The sequence below is a fragment of the Carcharhinus amblyrhynchos genome, chromosome 17, assembly GCF_965287045.1.
Source record: "Carcharhinus amblyrhynchos chromosome 17, sCarAmb.v2.hapA, whole genome shotgun sequence".
NCBI classification, from domain to species: Eukaryota; Metazoa; Chordata; class Chondrichthyes; order Carcharhiniformes; family Carcharhinidae; genus Carcharhinus; species Carcharhinus amblyrhynchos.
The window spans coordinates 2,588,909-2,611,620 of NC_137340.1; the positions used below are offsets into that span (position 1 = coordinate 2,588,909).

At 45.5% G+C, this 22,712-nt stretch overlaps 1 protein-coding gene across 1 annotated transcript in view; it reads left to right on the top strand.

The window, feature by feature from the left end:
- Window positions 1-22,712, top strand: part of LOC145354559 (broad substrate specificity ATP-binding cassette transporter ABCG2-like) — a 101,001-nt gene that overhangs the window by 6,190 nt on the left and 72,099 nt on the right. The window contains exons 2-5 of the mRNA XM_080206023.1: window positions 41-153; window positions 4,828-4,945; window positions 7,054-7,168; window positions 17,923-18,075. Coding sequence (XP_080062149.1) covers window positions 41-153; window positions 4,828-4,945; window positions 7,054-7,168; window positions 17,923-18,075 — 499 coding nt within the window. The remainder of the gene's footprint in view (window positions 1-40; window positions 154-4,827; window positions 4,946-7,053; window positions 7,169-17,922; window positions 18,076-22,712) is intronic.

Consider the following 22,712-nt stretch of genomic DNA (forward strand, 5'->3'; position numbering starts at 1 on the left):
TCCATCTGAGATTTTGCTCTAATATATTGCTCTATTTCAGAAATATTGCTGAAACTGTACAAGGAATTAGTGAGACCATCCTGGAGTATTGTGCACAGCTTTGGCCCCCTTACTTCAGGAAGGATGTAGTTGCATTGGAGACGTTCAGAAGAGGTTTGCTAGAGTCATTCCAGAGATTAGAAGTTTGACTTACAAAGAGAGATTGGGCAATTTAGGCCTGTACTCCCTGGAGTTTAGAAGAATGAGAGGAGATTTAGTTGAGGTGTACTGCTTCACAGTGCCAAGGACCCACGTTCAACTCTGGCCTTGGATACTGTGGTTGTTTGCATATTCTCTCCATGTCTCCATGGGTTTCCTCCGGGTGCTACAGCCGCCCCACCCCTCCTCCACCACCACATTCCAAAGATGTGCAAGATAGGTGGATTGGCCATACTAAATTGCCCACTATTATTCTGGGATGTGTAGATTAGAGGATTGGCGGGGTAAATATGTGGGGTTTATGGGGATAGGGCAGGGGTAGGATGCTTTGTTGGGGAGTTGGTGTAGACTTGATGGGCCAAATGGCCTCCTTTGCACTGTTGGAATTCTATAAGATGCTAAAGGAGAATGACAGGGTAAACATAGAGAGGATGTTTCCTTTTCTGGGTAATCTGGAACAACAGATCATAGTTTTATGATAAAGGACTGCAGATTTAAAACAGATGAGGAGAAATTACTTCTCTGAAAGGGTTATGAATCTGTGGAATTCACTACCTCATAACGTGGTGGATGCCAGACATTGAGTAAATTAAGGAGGAGATAGACAGATTTTTAATTATTAATGGGGTCAAGTGTCATGGAGAATAGGCTGGAAAGTGGAATTGAGGCTAAGACAAGATGAGCCATGACCATATTGAATGGCAGAGCCAACTTGAGGAGCTGAATTGTCTACTCCTGTTCCTAGTTCTTAGGTTCTTATTAAAGTATCGCCTGTTTTTTAAATTCTTATTCCCAAACTGCACAACTTTACATTTTTCCACATTACACACCACCTTATGCAGCACCACATCCAGCCAATCAGAAAAAAGAACCACTGATACATTTTCTGTTTTTTGCCAGTCAGCCAATATTCTAGCCATGCTAATGTTTACTCTATACACCATGAGCTTTTATTTTCCGCAATAACCTTTGATGTGCGACCTTGTCAGATGCCTTCTGGAAATCCAAGTACATATGTCTCTACAGTGCATGTTTGCTCTTTCAAAGAACTCCAATCAATTGATTAAATGATTTCCCTTTCACAAAAACATGCTGACTCTTCTTGATTACTTTGAGTTTTTCTAAGTGCCCTAGCTATAAACTCCTTAATGATTAATTCTAACATCCTCCCTACCACAGATGTCAAGCTCCTATTTTGAAGGTAGGGGTTACTTGCTACTTTTTTGTCTGATTTAATCTGAGGAATTATGGAAAATTAACACCAATGCATCTACTATCTGATTAGATGCAGCTTTTAAGACCCTAGGATGACAACCTGCAGCTCCATCAGTTTGATCACTGCTGCTTTCCTAGTGATTGTAATGTCACTAATTTCCACTCTCCCTTCCACCTCCTGATTTACAGCTATTGCTGGAATGTTTTTAGTATCTTAGTGAAGACAGAAACAAAATATTTGTTTATTTCATTCACCATTTCCTTATTATCTACGATTAGCTCCCTATTGTCACTTTGTAGATGGCCAACAGTCACTTTAGAGTAATAGACTGAAAGACCTCAGGCAAACATCCATCATCAGCAGAGTGTAACCTTCCCATGGCCCCCACATTCTCTGCAGCCTCCCTTCACCCACCCCGTCTGCCAATCACCCACTCTGCACACACCCACCAACTGCTGTTCACCAACCCCCCCCTTGCATATCCTCCCCTGCAGAATTCCTCCCCTTGCCTCACCACCATGCAAAGCTCCCCCTTGCAGAGCTCCCTCTTCCCCAGTGGAGCTTCCTCTTGCCTCCCGCAATGCCATAGCACCACCATCAGTCAAGCTCCACTCCCACTCAGGCCCCATTCCCTTGGCACTGCCCTGGCACAGTTATGGTGCCTAGTGGGCATTGCCAGGGCATGGTGGGCAGTGCCAGGGTGCACAGTGGGCAGTGCCAAAGTGCCCAGTGAGCACTACCAACCTGGCACTGTTCCATGGGCACTGCACGGTTATGACCATATCACCTGGGGGTTTCACATGGCTCCGATCCCCCAGCATGACCGTCGTGACTGGTCCCTGTGGTGAGGACCATGAGTGATTTTCAATGGCAAGATTTCTCGCCAACGAGGGGGGAATATTTGGGGAGGCTGGAAATGGCTGCGCCGGCCCCGTTAATGTCATTTAAACAATGACATTAGTATTTAAATTCGCTTCCTGTCGGCGAAACAGTGCTGGGAAGATACATTCTGGTGTGGGACCAGCTTGTGCATTATCTTCCCGATCTGCTGGCCTGATTGACAGGGTAAAAAGTCTGACAACACCAGGTTTTAGTCCAACCCATTTATTTGATAATATACTCACAAGCTTTCGGGGTTAGTCCCTTCGTCAGGTGAATGGAGAGTTCTGGCCTCAGACAGAGCATATAAAGCACAGACAGTTTAGAGATTACTGATTAGATTAGAATCCAACGCCAGCATACCCACATCCTGATTGACAGGTACAGTGGTCTGGAAATTTCTTAAATGCATAATATCATCATAAATCTCGGGGGGGAGGGTGATCAGCAGTTGATGGGTGTGTGCAGAGTGGGTGATTGGCAGATGGGGCGGGTGAAGGGAGGCTGCAGAGAATGGGGGGGCCATGGGAAGGTTACACTCTGCTGATGATGGATGTTTAAGAACATAAGAACTTAAGAACATAAGAAATAGGAGCAGGAGTAGGCCATCTAGCCCTTTGAGCCTGCCCCGCCATTCAATAAGATCATGGCTGATCTGTTGTGGCTCAGTTCCACTTTCCCGCCCTCTCCCCATAACCCTTAATCCCCTCTCTTATCAAGAACCCATCAACCCGCTTCTTAAAAATATTTAGCGAGGCAGCCTCCACCACTTCAACGGGCAGAGAATTCCAGAGATTCACCACCCTTTGAGTGAAGAAGTTCCTCCTCAACTCCGTTGCCTGAGGTCTTTCAGTCTATCACTCTAAAGTGACTGTTGGCCATCTACAAAGTGACAATAGGGAGCTAATCGTAGATAATAAGGAAATGGTGAATGAAATAAACAAATATTTTGTTTCTGTCTTCACTAAGATACTAAAAACATTCCAGCAATAGCTGTAAATCAGGAGGTGGAAGGGAGAGTGGAACACTGCAGGTGTTCCTCAGGATTATTCTAAGGCCCAACTGAAAGCTCCTCATGTGTTCCATGGACTTAAATACTGTGATGGAATAGAACTTACCAGCATGGCCATTTGTTAATTTTAGACTGGACTGAACAGCTGAAGAAAGACCTTTAAATTTATGCTGGGATTCTCCTCCAATGATGCTCTGGTACAAACGCTATATCAGGAATTCTTAAGCTTGTAAATGCACAATTCCCAATTTCTGTCTTCCCCCAACAAGCAAGCTTGGTGGACGAGGAGCACACTTGCTCCACTTGACCCACAGATAAAACTCTAAAGACATTTACTTGATGGATCCTGCCCTTTTCTCTTCCATTCAGCTGCTGGGTTTTCCAAGGCTCAGTAAATTCAGTCTGGCAGTTGTTAAAGCTAAAACAACATGGAGGCATGTAACCTCCTTAAACAGAAATCAGTGACTTACATGTCTGAGACAGCAGTTGAATGCATGTTCCCAACTTGCCACTTCTAAACCCAGATTGTATTCCACGTTTTTAAATTTGAACTATTCCTCCATCTTTTTCTCCTAAAATATCCTCATTATTATTCTGTACATCTCTTGCCATGTTCAATTTAAATTTTTTCTTTGCAATTTAGTTGCCCTTTTTATACTCCAGAATCTCTCTTAATTTTCCTTCATTGCCTTAAATTTTTTTTTTAGAAGTTGCTCACCTCAAGAGTGTCTTTGATATTTGGTCAGAGTCAATCAGGTCCGATTTCAAAGGGCAGATCAGCAATTCATTTTCTACTTCAGTATTTATCGTTTCCTTCCCCTTTGTCTCTTTGAGGTGATGATATCAGAGTTTTCAGTGCATTTACTGTGCGCAGTTCTGGTCGCCTCACTACAGGAAGGATGTGGAAGCTATTGAGAGGATGCAGAGGAGATTTACAAGGATGTTGCCTGGATTGGGAGGCATGCCTTATGAAGATAGGTTGAGGGAGCTAGGTCTCTTCTCCCTGGAGAGACGAAGGTTGAGAGGCAACCTGATAGAAGTTTATAAAATGTTGAGAGGAATAGGTAGGGTGGATTCTTGGAGGCTATTTCCCAGGGCTGAAATGGTTGCTACGAGAGGACACAGGTTTAAGGTGCTGGGAAGCAAGTACAGAGGAGATGTTAGGGGTAGGTTTTTCACTCAGAGGGTGGTGAGTGAGTGGAATTGGCTACCGCCGGTGGTGGTAGAGGTGAACTTGCTGGGGTCTTTTAAAAGACTTCTGGATGAGTATATGGGATCTAATGGCATTGGGAGTTACAGATAGTTCTATGGCTTGGTAGGTATAGATGTCATCGGTGCAACTTGTGGGCCAAAGGGCCTGTTTGTGCTGTAGTGTTCTATTAATCTATTATAGTAGTTACATGTTTGTGGCTACAGAAAATTATCTCATTAATAATTTCTGCAGCTATTTGAGAGACTGACTCATGGAGATTGCCTTTAGATTGAATGGCTTGTGTTACATTGCATATTGTACCTAATACAGGTGCTGCACTGAGGTCCTTTCATAGCACTTTTATTGATATTAGTTTTGTCTTTTATAGTGGTGTTTTAAATCCAGGATTGAATGCTATCCTTGGCCCAACAGGCAGTGGAAAATCTTCGTAAGTTGAATTTAACATATAGTGCATTTTTGCTGGATATATTAAAACTGCAGAACATCAGTTGAAATCTGATGATTACACGTGATAATAGCAGAATAAATGGAATAGAAATTTATGGAGCTCCCCAGGTTGACTCCCGATTTTCACCAAGAGACCACTTCCAGATTATAAGGCTTGGTTATAAGTGCTCTCTGAGTAGTGAACACCCTGGAGAGTGCTAGCTGCCTGAGCACTCAATTCCGAAATCTCACTCTGGAATGAAGTCACCAGGCTCGTGCTTATATAGATCTGTTGTAAATGCTAGTGTCTGCTGAATATCTGGTGAGGGGGGAATGCCCTATACAGAGTGCTCACTAGTGACATGGTAACGAATTAAAATGAGCTTTCTATGGTCCTGGGGCATGTTTCTAGCCACTCCATGGCTTGAACTTGAGATTGAAACTTGGAAACCCATTGACACGAATTGAGCGTTTCAGATTTTGAGCATGTGCTGCCATTCCTACAGACAGACTGCGGGTCATAATCACTCCCCATGTTTTTTGGTTGACTGTTCACCCTTAGACAAAGGGGTGTGAATTTCCAGCTAGCTGTGTATGTAGGTGTTTGCTTGAGACACAGACTTTCTGGCTTAGAATGCCAACGGTCATGGGATTTGCAATTTAGGTAAAGTTTGGAATATTCTGTCCCAAGTACATTGACAAAGCTTCAGCGAAGGTACCTCACAAGAGGTTATTGCAGAAGGTCAGGGGACATGGAGTTGGGGGTAGGGTGTTAGCGTGGATAGAGGATTGGTTGTCAAATAGGAGGCAGAGAGTGGGGGTCAATGGGTGCTATTCGGATTGGCGGTTGGTGACTAGTGGGGTGCCCCAGGGGTCGGTGCTGGGGCCTCAGCTATTTACCATTTATATAGATGATCTGGAGGAGGGAACCGAGTGCAGGGTGTCGAAATTTGCTGATGACACCAAGATTGGGGGAAAGGCAAATTGTGCGGAGGGTGTGGAGAGTCTGCAGAAGGATCTAGATAGGCTGGGCGAATGGGCCAGGAAATGGCAAATGGAATTTAATGTTGGCAAGTGTGAGGTGGTCCACTTTGGTAGGAAGAATGGTAGGAAGGACTATTACTTACGTGGCGAAAAACTGCAGCAGGCAACGGTGCAGAGGGACCTCGGGGTCCTTGTGCATGAGTCGCAAAAACCCAGCTTGCAGGTGCAGCAGGTGGTCAGGAAGGCGAATGGGATGCTGGCCTTCATAGCGAGGGGGATTGAATATAAAAGTAGGGAGGTCTTGCTGCAGCTGTATAGGGCATTGGTGAGGCCGCAGCTGGAGTACTGTGTGCAGTTTTGGGCGCCGCACCTGCGCAAGGATATTTTGGCCCTGGAGGGAGTGCAGAGGAGGTTTACTAGGCTGATACCAGAGTTGAGGGGATTGAGCTATGAGGAGAGGCTGAATAAACTAGGCTTGTACTCGTTAGAGTTTAGAAGAATGAGGGGAGATCTCATTGAGACGTATAAGATGATGAATGGGATGGATAGGATAGAGGTGGAGAGACATCTCATTGAGACGTATAAGATGATGAATGGGATGGATAGGATAGAGGTGGAGAGACTCTTCCCGCTCAAAAAAGACAGTAGGACTAGGGGGCACAGCCTCAAGATAAAGGGGAGGCGGTTTAGAACGGAGTTGAGGAGGAACTTCTTCACTCAAAGGGTGGTGAATCTCTGGAATTCTCTGCCCGTTGAAGTGGTGGAGGCTGCCTCGCTAAATATTTTTAAGAAGCGGGTTGATGGGTTCTTGATAAGAGAGGGGATTAAGGGTTATGGGGAGAGGGCGGGAAAGTGGAACTGAGCCACAACAGATCAGCCATGATCTTATTGAATGGCGGGGCAGGCTCGAAGGGCTAGATGGCCTACTCCTGCTCCTATTTCTTATGTTCTTATGTTCTTATGATTAAAAGGATAAACTGGTTAAAGTGAAGCTTTGATAATCTCCATGCTAAGGAATAGGAGTCTGACTGCAAAATGTGATTGCTTTGTTTGTATCAGTTTTTTTTCCAAATAGACCTGCATTTAATGTTAAAATTACAGATTTCTTAAAATCATTTCTATCAGATTGCTGGATATTCTGGCTGCAAGAAAGGACCGCAAAGGACTGTGTGGGGAAGTCCTGATTGATGGAGTTCCACAACCTTCAAATTTTAAATGCATGTCTGGTTACGTTGTTCAGGCAAGTGCATTTATTTTTATTTAATATTTTTCAGGGTCATTTTATGAGACTCTGTCCCTGGCATGGGGTGGAAGTAGCACAATTAGCTGTGTAATATTGGAACTCTAATTCCTAAAATTTCACTAGGCCAGTAAACCAGAGGCCCGGGATAATACTGTGGGGCCAGGAGGCTCAAAACCCACCACAATGACTGGTGAAATTTAAATTTAACTAATAAAATCTGGAATTGAAAAGTAGTCTCAGTAACAGTGACGATGAAATGATCAGATTGTTGTTTGAAAAAACCCATCAGGTTCACTAATCTTGTTAGACAAGGAAATCTGCTGCTGAAATCTCACAAAATCTATTTGTGATTCCAGATCCACAGCAATGTGGTTGACTCTTAAATGCCTTCTGAAATGGCCGAACAAGCCACTCAGCTCAAGGGCAATGAGGGATGGAAAACTATGATGGAATTTTAAAACTTGTAGTTTAAATGCTTGTACAGCTTGTGGTTTTTGAGGCAGATCATAACTGAAAAAAGGACCCCCCCTGCCCCATGTTTGGAATCCAAAACTTCTGAGGAAACTGAAACTATTTGTGGCTACATAAAGGGCCATAACCATCCAACTTTGGTGGTAGCAGTTGATGAGTCCAATAGTGCAGTCTCTCTCACTCTCTGTCACTCTTATTTGTCCTTAGTATTAAAGAAGACCAACTTCATCTGTCATTCGATGTTGGGCTGTCTGGGTGTGAAGGTAGCTGATAAGTTCTAACTTGGCATGCAAGGTTCTAGTGCAGTGAGGATGGGACCATAAGACATAGGAGCAAAATTAGGCTCCTCAGCCCATCGAATCTGCTCCACCATTCAATCATGGCTGATATTTTTCTCATCCCAATTCGCCTGTCTTTTCCCTATAACCCCTGATCCCCTTATTAATCAAGAACCTATCTATCACTGTCTTAAAGACACTCAGTGACCTGGCATCCACAGCCTCCTGTGGCAAAGAGTTCCACAGGTTCACTACTCTGCTGAAGAAATTCCTCCTCATCTATTTTAAAGGATCATCTGTTTAGCCTGAGGTTGTGATCTCTGGTTCTCGTTTTTCCTACTGGTGGAACATCCTGTCCACATCACTCTATCCAGGCCTTGCAGTATCCTGTAAAGTTTCAATAAGATTCCCTCCTCATCCTCCTAAACTCCGGTGAGTACAGACCCAGAGTCCTCAACTGTTCCTCATATGACAAGCTCACAATTCCGGGAATCATTCTTGTGAACTTCCTCTGGACCCCTTCCAAAGCCAGTATATCCTTCCTCAGCTATGGGGCCCAAAACTGCTCACAGTACTCCAAATGGGGTCTGACCAGGGCTTTATACAGCCTCAGAAGTACATCCCTGCTCTTGTATTCTAATGAGGCTGGCAGGTGGTTGGGAGCACTAATCTCATGGTTTTATGCATCTTCCGCTTGTTTAGGGCTGACAGCTGTTGCTCCTTGTTTGCCAATGTACCTTTGACAATTTCCTTCCTCCAGGCTAAGCAATCCTGGACAAAGGTCTCCTATGATGCAGTGTCAATTTTAAAGTCCTTGAAGCATTTCTTCTGGCTGTAAGTGCCTCAGTTCAGCAGTTCACCTTAGAAGATTCACTGAGGCAATCGGTTGTCATTCCTTCTGTTAACATGTTCAGCCCATTGGGGTAGCTTTTGTCAGAACATTGTGAAGATGCTGACCACACTGGTTCTCCAGACCTATATATCTGGGACTTTGTTTTGCTACTTGATGTAGAGGAGCTTGCAGAGGCAGCAAATAATGCAGTACAAGCAAGCTGATTAAGACAAATATAGATCCAGAAGCTGAAAATAAGCTGTTGCAACTGCTTTTGTTACTTGAAGGTAACGTTGTTCGATCTACCCCATATAGACTAAGCTGAGAAGTTTCTGAAAATGGGTAGCATTTTTGTGAAGACTATGCCCGTGAAATTCAGGTTAGTGCGTATTGCTGTTGGCTGGGATCTGGCTAGCTCCTGAAAAGAGAAGAACTGAAATTCTTTGTAAGGAAGACAGAGTTTTAAATGACTTTGCAATTGAGTTTGATGATTTATATAGCACGTAAATGCTGAGACAATTTTTAAGATCTGTCTTAGTTGCATCTGCCATTTAATGTGTAATTTATAGCTTTTCGTCAACTACAGTTAGTCTTTTGATTCATGTTTAACTTGAGTCTGGATGCTAGAATCATAGAATCCTACAGTGCAGAAAGAGACCCTTCAGTCCATCGAGTCTGCACCGACCACAATCCCACCCAAGCCCCACCCCCATATCCCTACATATTTTACCCGCTAATCCCTCTATCCTAAGCATTTTAGGACACAAAGGGACAATTTTAGCATAGCCAATCAACCTAACCCGCACATCTTTGGACTGTGGGAGGAAGCCAGAGCACCCGGAGGAAACCCACGCAGGCTCTAGGAGAATGTGCAAACTCTACACAGACAGCGTAGAAGGTTATCTAATATAGGATTTAGTGCTTGCTTCTAGAATAATAATTCTTCTGTTTTAAACAATGGAACTTGAGACTTCATTCGTTTAGTAAAAATTTGAGATTTGGAATTTTTTCTTAAAAAAGTTACACTGTGATTGTTACACAAGAAATACTGGCCTTGCCAGTGATGCCTACATCCCATGAAAGATTGAATTTTAAAAAGCACCCATTGAGTGAGGCTCCAAGCTGGCTTTGCATAACTGCCTTTATTCATCATGCCATCACAGAAGCTGCTATCTGCAAAAAAAAAGCTACAGGAAACATTTGTAATCTAATCTGGACTGCATCCTGAATGATGTTTTAAGTCACCATTTGTGTTAATTTCTATGTTTTTAGCCTTCTTCCATGCTAGTGATGCAAGGGGCTGGCAATTTATTAAAGTAGTTAAGAAAGTATTCTTAGCTTTATAAATATAACAGCACTAAATATAAAAACGAGGTTGTAATAAACATTTACAAATCTCGATTTAGGCTACAGCCCAGACTGGGAGAGGGTTGGTAGAGATACTCACCTTCAGTGAGTTTGAGGAGGCTTCACTGATGGGATGGATATGTGATCATATGTGATATGTGAACATATGTGATATGTTGGGGGGGAGGGTGCAGGGGTGGGGGAAATTACAAAATCTAAAGTAAAAGGCTTATGTAAAGGCTTATCTAAAGGCTTATGTAAAGATGAGACATGAAGGCTCAGGTAGGGCACTGGAGAGTTATAAATTAGCCAGGAAGGAGCTAAAGAGAGAGTTAAGAAGAGCTAGAAGAGGACATGAGAAGACTTTGGCGGATAGGGTCAAATCCTAAAGCTTTCTACAGGTATGTCAAGAATAAAAGATTGGTTAGGGCAAGATTAGGGCCAGTCAGAGACAGCAGTGGGAAGTTGTGCATGGAGCCTGAAGAGATAGGAGAGGCACTGAATGAGTATTTTTAGTCAGTATTCACGCAGGAAAAATTCAGTGTAGTCGAGGAGAATACTGCGATACCAGGTAGTAGACTAGACGGGATTGAGGTACATAAGGAGGAGGTGTTAGCAATCCTTAAGAGTGTGAAAATAGGTAAGTCCCCTGGGCCAGATGGGATTTACCCTAGGATTCTCTGGGAGGCTAGGGAGGAGATTGCAGAGCCTTTGGCTTTGATCTTCATGTCATCATTGGCTTCAGGTATAGTGCCGGAAGACTGGAGGATAGCAAATGTTGTCCCCTTGTTCAAGAAGGGGAGTAGAGACCATCCTGGGAATTATAGACCAGTGAGCTTTACTTCTGTTGTGGGCAAAGTTGTGGAAAGAATTATAAGGGATAGGATTTATAATCATCTAGAGGGAAATAAATTGATTAGGGATAGTCAACACGGTTTTGTGAAGGGTAGGTCGTGCCTCATAAACCTTATCGAGTTTTTTGAAAAGGTGACCAAAGAGGTGAATAACGGTAAGGCAGTTGACATGGTGTATATGGATTTTAGCAAAGGGTTTGATAAGGTTCCCCATGGTAGGCTATTGCAGAAATTGCAGATGCATGGGATTGAGGGTGATTTAGCAGTTTGGATCAGGAATTGGCTAGCTGATAGAAGACAGAGGGTGGTGGTTGATGGGAAATATTCAACCTGGAGTTCAGTTACAAGTGGTGTACCTCAAGGATCTGTTTTGGGGCCACTGCTGTTTGTCATTTTTATAAATGACCTAGATGAGGGTGTAGAAGGATGGGTTAGTAAATTTGCTGACGACACCAAAGTCTGACGAGTTGTAGACAGTGAGGATGGATGTTACAGCTTGCAGAGGGACATAGATAAGCTGCAGAGCTGGGCCGAGAGGTGGCAGATGGAGTTTAATGTGGAAAAGTGTGAGGTGATTCATTTTGGTAAGAATAACAGTACAGAATATAGGGCTAATGGAAGTACTCTTAGTAGTGTTGACAAGCAGAGAGATCTTGGGGTACATGTGCATAGCTCCCTGAAAGTTGGCACCCAGGTTGATAAGGTTGTTAAGAAGACGTACAGTGTGTTAGCTTTTATTGGTAGAGGGATTGAATTTCGGAGCCATGAGGTCATGTTACAACTGTACAAAACTCTGTTGCGGCTGCGCTTGGAGTATTGTGTACAGTTCTGATCGCCGCATTATAAGAAAGATGTGGAGGCATTGGAAAGGGTGCAGAGGAGGTTTACCAGGATGTTGCCTGGTATGGTGGGAAGGTCTTATAAGGAAAGGCTGAGGGACTTGAGGTTATTTTCATTGGAGAGAAGAAGGTTACGCGGTGACCTAATTGAGGCATACAAGATGATCAAAGGATTGGATAGCATGGACAGTGAGAGCCTTTTACCTCGGATGGTGATGGCTAACACAAGGGGACATAGCTTTAAATTAAGGGGTGGTAGTTATAGGACAGATGTCAGAGGTAGGTTCTTTACTCAGAGGGTAGTAAGGGCATGGAATGCCCTGCCTGCAGCAGTTGTGGACTTGCCAACTTTAAGGGCGTTCAGATGGTCAGTGGATAGGCATATGGATAACATTGGAATAGTTTAGATTAGAGGGTCATTAGATTGGCTCCACTGGTTGGTCGAAGGGCCTATACTGCGCTGTAATGTTCTATGTTCTATGTTCTAAAAGAGAGGGTATGTGTGCAGGCTAATGTTGAGGATGTTCCCCTAATTAAAGGAGTAGGGGGCACGAGAGAAGTTAGTAGTGTTTCTACAAATAAGGTCCAGATAAAGGCTGGTATAAAGACACTTTACCTGAATGCATGAAGCATTCGGAACAAAGTGAATGAGCTCATGGCGCAAATCAACACAAATGGGTATGATCTAGTGGCCATTACGGAAACGTGGTTGCAGGGTGATTGGGACTAGGAACTTAATATCCAGGGGTATCAGACATTTAGGAAGGATAGACAGGAGGAAAAAGGAGGTAGGGTAGCTCTGTTAATTAAGGATAATATCAGGGCGGTAGTGAGAGAAGATATAGGCTCCAAAGAGCAAAATGTGGAATCGTTGTGCATGGAGATAAGAAGTAGTAAGGGAAGAAAGACACTGGTGGGTGTGGTCTATAGGCCCCCAAATAATAACTTTGAGGTGGGGCGGGCTATAAACAAGCAAATAATTGATGCGTGCAGAAACAGAATGGTGATAATTATGGGGGATTTTAATCTGCATATTGATTGGTTGACTCAAGTTGGACGCGGTGGGCTTGAGGAAGAGTTCTTGGAATACCGTCGGGATAGTTTCCTTGAACAGTATGTAACGGAACCTACGAGGGAGTGAGTTATCTTAGATCTAGTACTGTGTAACGAGGCAGGTAGAATTCGGGATCTTCTTGTGAGGAATTCTCTTGGGACGAGTGATCATAGTATGGTGGAATTTCTGATGCAGATGGAGGATGAGAAAGTAGGGTCCCAAACCTATGTCCTCTGTTTGAACAGAGGGGAGTATGATAAGATGAGGGCGGAATTGGCTAATGTAGATTGGGGGCGCAGATTGGTTGGTAGGACAGCTGAGGAACAGAGGAGGATTTTTAAGGAGACCTTTTTCGGTACTCAGCAGAAATATATTCCGATGGTAAAGAAGGACTGTAAGAAAAGGGATAACCAGCCATGGTTATCGAAGGAAATGAAGGACAGTGTTAAATTAAAAGCTGATGCGTACAGAGCGGCTAAAAATAGTGGGCAATTAGAAGACTGGGAAAGATTTAAAAAACAACAAAGAATGATTAAGAAAGCAATAAAGATAGAGCATGAAGCTAAACTAGCTCTAAATATAAAAAAGGATAAAGTTTTTACAAATATATAAAGAAGAAGAGACTTGCTAGAGTGAATGTTGGACCCTTGGAGGACGAGAGGGGGGATTTAGCGGTGGGTAATGAGGACATGGCTGAGGCTTTAAATAAGTTTTTTGTGTTGGTCTTCACGGAGAAGGACACATATAACTTGCCGAATATTAAAGATAGAAGGGTGGTAGGAGATGAGGTCCTTAATGCAATTACTGTCACTAGAGAGGTAGTGCTTGATAAACTAACGGGACTGAAGGTAGACAAATTCCCAGGACCGGATGGAATGCATCCCACGGTTCTGAAAGAAATGGCAGAGGTGATAGCAGATGCCTTAGTAATTATTTATCAAAATTTGCTGGACTCCGGGGAAGTTGCAGAAGATTGGAAAACGGCTAATGTTACCCCGCTGTTTAAAAAAGGTAGCAGACAAAAGGCAGGGAATTATAGTCCGGTTAGCTTAACGTCTGTAGTTGGAAAAATGCTAGAATCTATAATCAAAGAAGAAATAGCAAGACATCTAGAAAAGAACGGTTTGATCAAGTAGACGCAGCACAGATCCGTTAAGGGGAAGTCGTGTTTAACAAATTTATTGGATTTCTATGAGAATGTGACTAGTGCAGTAGACAGAGAGGAACCGGTGGATGTGGTGTTTTTAGATTTCCAGAAGGTGCTCGATAAGGTGTCTCAGAAAAGGTTACTGCGGAAGGTTAGGGTGCACGGAGTTGGGGGTAAGGTGTTAGCGTGGATTGAGGATTGATTATCTAACAGGAAGCAGAGAGTTGGAATCAATGGGTGCTTTTCTGGTCGGCAGTTGGTGACTAGTGGAGAGCCGCAGGGTGCCGGGGCCTCAATGTTTACCATTTACATAGATGATCTGGAGGTGGGGGCTGAGTATAGGGTAACAAAATTTGCTGATGACACGAAGATGAGTGGAAAAGCAAATTGCGTGGAAGGCATGGAAAGTCTGCAGAGAGATCTGGAACGGCTGAGTGAGTGGGCGAGGACCTGGCAGATGGAGTATAACATTTGCAAATGTGAGGTTATCCACTTTGGTAGAAATAATAGTAGGATGCAATATTATTTAAAGGGTGAAAAGCTGCAGCATGCTACTGTGCAGAGGGACCTAGGGGTCCCTGTGCACGAATGGCAAAAACCCAGTCTGCAGGTGCAGCAGGTGATCAAGAAGGCAAATGGAATGCCAGTCTTTATAGCGAGGAGGATAGAATGTAAAAGCAGGGAGGTCTTGCTGCAACTGTACAGGGTACTGGTGAGGCTGCAGCTGAAGTACTGTGTGCAGTTTTCATCCCCGTATTTGCGAAAGATATATTGGCCTTGGAGGGAGTGCATAGAAGGTTCACCAGGCTGATACCGGAGATGAGGGGGTTAGCTTATGAAGAGAGATTGAATCTGTACTCGTTGGAGTTTAGAAGGCTGAGGGGGGATCTTATAGAGACTTACAAGATAATGAAAGGGCTAGATAGGGTAGAGGTAGAGAGATTCTTCCCATTTAGAAAGGACAGCAGAACTAGAGGGCACAGCCTCAAAATAAGAGGGGGGGGGCAGTTTAGAACAGAGTTGAGGAGGAACTTTTTCACTCAAAGGGTGGTGAATCTCTGGAATTCTCTGCCCGTTGAAGTGGTGGAGGCTACCTCGCTGAATATATTTAAGTCACGGGTAGATAGGTTTCTGATAGACAGGGGAATTAAGGGTTATGGGGAGAAAGCGGTAAGTGGAACTGATCCACTTCAGATCAGCCATGACCTTATTGAATGGCGGGGCAGGCTTGAAGGGCTAGATGGCCTACTCCTGCTCCTATTTCTTATGTTCTTATGTTCTTACGTGATGCAGCTATGCCCTTTTACTATAGCCTTCATTCATCTCATTCATCCACTATGTAGCTTTTCAAACTTTGATATGAGGCTATTGAGTTGTGCCTATCCCTTTCAAAGTGCAAAATTAGAAATCTGGCTTGCTGTTGCTTCCTGTGCAATATTATCTATGTCCTATGTAATTGACCTGGACCCAACAAATGAGCAAGCATCTCAAGAAAGGGCCTCAGAACCCAGATGGTGGTCCTTTCCCACATCATCATACCCTTCCGAGATAGAACCGATCTTACTTTTGATTTGGAAGATGCCATTTTATCTGTGTGATAAGATGATGGCCCTAAACTGTAGTATAGGACAGGGTTTGACTCCCTTGCCTTGGTATCTGCATAGCTCTAATTTACCTAGAGCCTCATGATGTGCAGGTAGAAATGCCATCTATCATTCTCTAGCCTCAGCAACTAATCATGGATCCTGTCGTAGTGGTGGTGAACATAATCACATTCTCCTTGCTCCTCCCCGAACCCATCATCATGGACCCCTTTCCACCCATTTGAAGACCCTGTGTACTATAACTTTTAGGGGGTTTCATGCAGACACATTCACACACACAAAAGCACATAGCCCTGCCCCTCCCTGCAGCTAGGATATATCATGCCTCCAATGATTGCTGTTGCTGCATGCCCACTCCTCTTCTGCACTGTTTCCTTTCTCTAACTTTAGACTGCAAGGTCCTAGAATGCCTATCGTTTGTGACTCCTTTCCATTTCGCAGCAAGAATGTTTGCACTTTCTGACTCCTTTCTGCCAGTCCCTGAACTTATATGGGAGTCCTGAGAGTGTTGGTGTTTCCAAAGTGGACTGCAGGCAACAGTAATCTGCACAAACCACTACAGTCCTGATCTGTTAAGTGTTTGTGCAACCCTCCTTCTACATTTCCCCTTATGTTTACCTTCCCCCGTACAGTCTTCCTTCCACATAGCCCTCCTTGTTTTCATCAGGCCACACCCCTCCGCACTCCAGGCCTTACCGGTCAAATTTCAAATCTTTGTTGCAGTGGCTGCATGACTCCTGCATGCATAGTGCTGTTCAGACACTGTGTGATATAGGGAGAATGGGGACCTGGTCCTCCCCAATCCCATGTGCAGTACTGACCTGAAATAGTCTGCCCTGGAAGGGAGATGTACAGTATATCAGGAGCAGGCTTTGTTATACTAACCTCAAAGTCTTTTGGCAACTGAGGATCATCTTCTGCATGCCACACTTTAGGGCATCAGTGAACCAGATGGTCATCATTAGCCTTTGAGTCTAAGATGTTTTATTGAATTTAAATTCCACCTTTTGCCGTGCCAGGGTCCGCAGAGCATTAAGATAAAAGTGAAATACTGTGGATGCTGGAACCTGAAATAAAAACAGCTCTGATGAAGGGTCACCTAGACTTGAAACTCTAATCTCTCCCCACAGATGCTGTCAGACCTGCTGAGATTTTCCAGTATTTTCTGTTTTTGCTCCCCAGACATTGCCCTGGAACTCTGGATTACTAGTCAAGTGCACCACCACCTCCCCTGTTTAGCAAATGTAACTCACATTTTACCTGACATAATAACAACTATCACCTCCCACGTTTAGCAAATAAAGCCCACATTTTACCCAATAAAAATAAAATAAGGGAAATCTAGCACAAGTAAGTTGTTCCAAATACTTTTAGTTCGCAACAATTAACCCACAAGTAGCACCAACAACTTATCCAATTTAGACTGATGAGATGTAATTGTTTTAATTAGTGGGCGAGTGGGTGAGGACCTGGCAGATGGAATACAATGTTAGCAAGTGTGAGGTTATCCACTTTGGCAGGAATAATAGTAGGAGGAACTATTATTTAAAGGGCGAAAAGCTGCAGCATGCTATGGTGCAGAAGGACCTGGGGGTTCTTGTGCATGAGTTGCAAAAACCCAGCCTGCAGGTGCAGCAGGTGATCAGGAAGGCAAATGGGATGCTGGCCTTCATAGCGAGGGGGATTGAATATAAAAGTAGGGAGGTCTTGCTGCAACTGTACAGGGCACTGGTGAGGCCACAGCTGGAGTACTGTGTGCAGTTTTGGACGCCGCACTTGCGCAAGGATATTTTGACCTTGGAGGGAGTGCAGAGGAGGTTCACTAGGCTGATACTGGAATTGAGGGGGTTGAACTGTGACGAGAGGCTGAATAGACTGGCCTTGTACTCGTTGGAGTTTAGAAGGATGAGGGGGGATCTTATTGAGACGTATAAGATGATGAAGGGGATGGATAGCGTAGAGGTTGAGAGGTTCTTCCCGCTCAGAAAGGACAGCAGGACTAGAGGGCACAGCCTCAAGATAAGGGGGCGGCAGTTTAGAACGGAGTTGAGGAGGAACTTCTTCACTCAAAGGGTGGTGAATCTCTGGAATTCTCTGCCCGTTGAAGTGGTGGAGGCTACCTCGCTAAATATATTTAAGACGCGGGTAGATAGGTTTTTGGTAGGCAAGGGGATTAAGGGTTATGGGGAAAAAGTGGGAAAGTGGAACTGATCCACTTCAGATCAGCCATGATCGTATTAAATGGTGGGGCAGGCTCGAGGGGCTAGATGGCCTACTCCTGCTCCTATTTCTTATGTTCTTATGTTTTAAACTATTGCCTTACAGGACGATATTATTATGGGATCATTGACTGTTAGAGAGAATTTACTGTTCTCTGCAGCATTGCGATTACCTAATTCAATCAGGTTCAAGGAGAAAGAAAAAAGGGTGGATCAGCTCATCTCTCAACTTGGACTAACTAAAGTGTCTGACAGCAAGGTATGGTGGAAAACTGCTGGTTCAATCAGCAAATAGTACTTTATGAAAAGTTGGGGTAAATCACTGAGAAAACAACATATTACAGGATGTAAGATGTTAAATTTCACTCATCTTTTTACTCTCTTAAATTTTCAAAACTTTTAATCAGTTTGTCTTGACCATATAAAAGATGTTTCCTCAGAATGGTCTGTGAGCTCAGGATTTGTGCAGGTGTATGTTTGCAGTCCTCTGTTTCAAAATTTGCATGTGATTCAATTTCAAAATAACAAGTGGCAAAGCTTCAGTCTTGTTTATTCATTACAAAACTACTGCTGTAAGTTTCTTAAGTAAAAGTAATAAAGCTATTAACTAAATACATTCAAAGGTTACATGCTGAAAAGCATAAAAGATGTTTATAAAAATGAAATTTTAAAATTCAATTCAGTCCTTAAAATATCTTTGTAGGCCCATAGCTTGCAGTTGAAGTGTTGGTAGTCTGAAGTGAAGGGTTTAAATTGAAGAGTTGTGTACAGCAGCTTAGATGGATTCTGTAATGAAACAGACAGATTGCTTCTGTAGGGGGGCTCACTAGGGTCTTTTGAGAGAGAGAAAAGCTTTCTTGTTCCTCACTAGCTTTGTGGTTACTTTGTGGTTGCAGATTGGAAGACTTTTTTGACAAAACAGCAGGTGATTTCTCAAAGTAGATGAGCTAAACTCTAAACTTCAGACACTGAGGCTCATCAGGGAGGGGGAGTGTAACCTGCATAAGGGGTTACAAGAGAAAGTCAAACCCCCTAGACTGACTAACTCTGAGGGTCAGGAACAAGAGGGTGTTGCTGAAGGGAGGAAGGGTGGGGGGGCGTGGGGAGGGAAGGGTGGGGGGACGGAGGGGGGCGTGGGGAGGGGGGGGAAGGGTGGGGGGACGGAGGGGGGCGTGGGGAGGGGGGGGAAGGGTGGGGGGACGGACGGGGGCGTGGGGAGGGGGGGGAAGGGTGGGGGGACGGAGGGGGGCGTGGGGAGGGGAGGGGAGGGTGGGGGGACGGAGGGGGGCGTGGGGAGGGGAGGGGAGGGTGGGGGGACGGAGGGGGGGCGTGGGGAGGGGAGGGAGGGTGGGGGGACGGAGGGGGGGGGAGGGGAGGGAGGGTGGGGGGACGGAGGGGGGGCGAGGGGAGGGTGGGGGGACGGAGGGGGGGCGAGGGGAGGGTGGGGGGACGGAGGGGGGGCGAGGGGAGGGGAGGGAGGGTGGGGGGACGGAGGGGGGGCGAGGGGAGGGTGGGGGGACGGAGGGGGGGCGAGGGGAGGGGAGGGAGGGTGGGGGGACGGAGGGGGGGCGAGGGGAGGGTGGGGGGACGGAGGGGGGGCGAGGGGAGGGGAGGGAGGGTGGGGGGACGGAGGGGGGGCGAGGGGAGGGTGGGGGGACGGAGGGGGGGCGAGGGGAGGGTGGGGGGGCGAGGGGAGGGGAGGGAGGGTGGGGGGACGGAGGGGGGGCGAGGGGAGGGGAGGGAGGGAGGGTGGGGGGACGGAGGGGGGGCGAGGGGAGGGGAGGGAGGGTGGGTGGGGGGACGGAGGGGGGGCGAGGGGAGGGGAGGGAGGGTGGGTGGGGGGACGGAGGGGGGGCGAGGGGAGGGGAGGGAGGGAGGGTGGGGGGACGGAGGGGGGGCGAGGGGAGGGGAGGGAGGGTGGGGGGACGGAGGGGGGGCGAGGGGAGGGGAGGGAGGGTGGGGGGACGGAGGGGGGGCGAGGGGAGGGGAGGGAGGGTGGGGGGACGGAGGGGGGCGTGGGGAGGGGAGGGGGGACACACAAGCCTCAGCCCCTGAATCTGCACAAGAGGTTTGAGATTCTTGCTCCCAATGTGGACAAGAACGAGGGCTGCAAGGTTGACGAGCAAACTGCCCACGGTACAGTGGTGCAGACAGGTCAAAGAGGAAGAAGTAAAGAGGAATGTAGTGGTAATTGGGGATAGTGTAGTTAGGGGCATAGACACTGTCCTTTGTGACAATGATAAAGAATACAGAAGGGTGTGTTGTCTGCCTGGTGCTCGGGTCCACGATGTCTCATCTGGGCTGCTGAGGAACCTGGAGTGGGAGGGTGAGAATCCGGTCGTTGTGGTACATGTGGGTGCCAACGACATAGGCAAAATAGGAACTAAGGATCTGCAGAAGGAGTATGCAAAGCTGGGAATCAAAAAGCAGAACCGACAAGGTGGTTATCCCTGGATTACTGCCTGAACCACATGCAGATTGGCGCAGGGTAAATAGGATTAAAGAGATGAAAGGGTGGCTTAGGGATTGGTGTGGGAGGAATGGGTTTGAATTTATGGGGCATTGGCACCAGTATTGGGGCAGGTGGGACCTGTTCAGGTGGGATGGTCTTAGTCTGAATCGTGCTGGGACCAGAGTCCTGGCGGATCGTATAACTAGGACTGTAGATAGGGCTTTAAACTAATTGGGGGGAGGGAGGGTGCAGGGGTGGGGGAAATTACAAAATGTAAAGTAAAGGAGAGGGTACGGGTGCAGGAAAATGTTGAGGATGTCCCAATAATAAAAGGAGTAGGGGGCATGAGTGAGGTTAGTAGCGTTTCTTCAAATAAGGTCCAGATAAAGGCTGGTATAAAGAGACTTTAGCTGAATGCACGTAGCATTCGGAACAAAGTGAATGAGCTGATGGCGCAGCTCAGCACAAATGGATATGACCTAGTGGCCATTACGGAAACGTGGTTGCAAGGTGACAGGGACTGGGAGCCGAATGTCCAGGGGTATGAAGTGTTTAGGAAGGATAGACGGGAGGAAAAAGGGGATGGGGTAGCTCTGTTAATTAAGAATAATATCAGGGCAATAGTAAGGGAAGATATAGACTCCAAAGAGCAAAACATGGAATTGTTGTGGGTGGAGATAAGGAATAGTAAGGGGAGGAAGACATAGGTAGGTGTGGTCTATAGACCCCCAAATAATAACTTTGAGGTGGGGCAGGCTATAAACAAGCAAATAATTGATGCATGCAGAAACGGAACGGCGGTAATTATGGGGGATTTTAATCTGCATATTGATTGGTTGACTCAAGTTGGACGCGGTGGGCTTGAGGAAGCATTCTTGGAATACTGTCGGGATACTTTCCTTGAACAGTATGTGACGGAACCTACAAGGGAGCGAGCTATCTTAGATCTGGTGTTGTGTAATGAGGCAGGTAGAATTAGGGATCTTCTTGTGAGGGATCCTCTTGGGACGAGTGATCATTGTATGGTTGAATTTTTGATGCAGATGGAGGATGAGAAAGTAGGGTCCCGAACCTGTGTCCTCTGTTTGAACAGAGGGGAGTATGATAGGATCAGAGAGGAATTGGCGAATGTAGATTGGGGGGCGCAGATTGGTTGGTAGGACGGCTGAGGAACAGAGGAGGATTTTTAAGGAGATCTTTTTCGGTACTCAGCAGGAATATATTACAATGGTAAAGAAGGACTGTAGGAGAAGGGATAACCAGCCGTAGTTATTGAAGGAAATGAAGGACAGTATTAAATTAAAAGCTGATGCGTTCAGAGTGGCCAGAAATAATGGGCAATTAGAAGATTGGGAAAGATTTAAAAATCAACAAAGAATGACTAAGAAGGAGAAAAAGAAAGGAAAGATAGACTATGAAGCTAAACTAGCACTAAATATAAAAAATGACAGTAAAAGTTTTTACAAATATATAAAGAGGAGGAGGCTGGCTAGAGTGAATGTTGGACCCTTGGAGGATGAGAGGGGGGATTTAGCGGTGGGCGATGAGGAAATGGCTGAGGCTTTAAATAAGTTTTTTGCCTCGGTCTTCACGGAGGAGGACATGAATAGTTTGCTGGATATTAAAGATAGAAGGATGGTAGGAGTTGAGAGCCTAAATGAGATTACTGTCACTAGCGAGGTAGTGCTTGATAGACTAATGGGACTGAAGGTGGACAAGTCTGAAAGAAATGGCAGAGGTGATAGTGGATGCCTTAGTAATTATTTATCAAAATTCGCTGGACTCCGGGGAAATGCCGGAAGATTGGAAAACGGCTAATGTTACGCCGCTGTTTAAAAAAGGTAGCAGACAAAAGGCAGGGAATTATAGTCTGGTTAGTTTAACGTCTGTAGTTGGAAAAATGCTAGAATCCGTCATCAAAGAAGAAATAGCGAGGCGCCTACAAAAGAATGGTTTGATAGAGCAGATGCAGCACGGACTTGTTAAGGGGAAGTCGTGTTTGATGAATTTATTGGATTTCTATGAGGATGTGACTAGTGCGGTAGACAGAGGAGAACCGGTGGATGTGGTGTTTTTAGATTTCCAAAAGGCGTTTGATAAGGTGCCTCATAAAAGGTTGCTACAGAAGGTTAGGGTGCATGGAGTTGGGGGTAAGTTGTCAGCGTGGATAGAGGATTGGCTGTCTAATAGGAAGCAGAGAGTTGGTATCAATGGGTGCTTTTCTGGTTGGCGGTTGGTGACTAGTGGAGTGCTGCAGGGATTGGTGCTCAGGCCTCAACTATTTACTATTTATATAGATGATCTGGAGGAGGGAGCTGAGTGTAGGGTGACGAAATTTGCTGATGACATGACAATGAGTGGAAAAGCAAATTGCGTGGAGGGTGTTGAAAGTCTGCAGAGAGATCTGGATAGACTGAGTGAGTGGGCGAGGACCTGGCAGATGG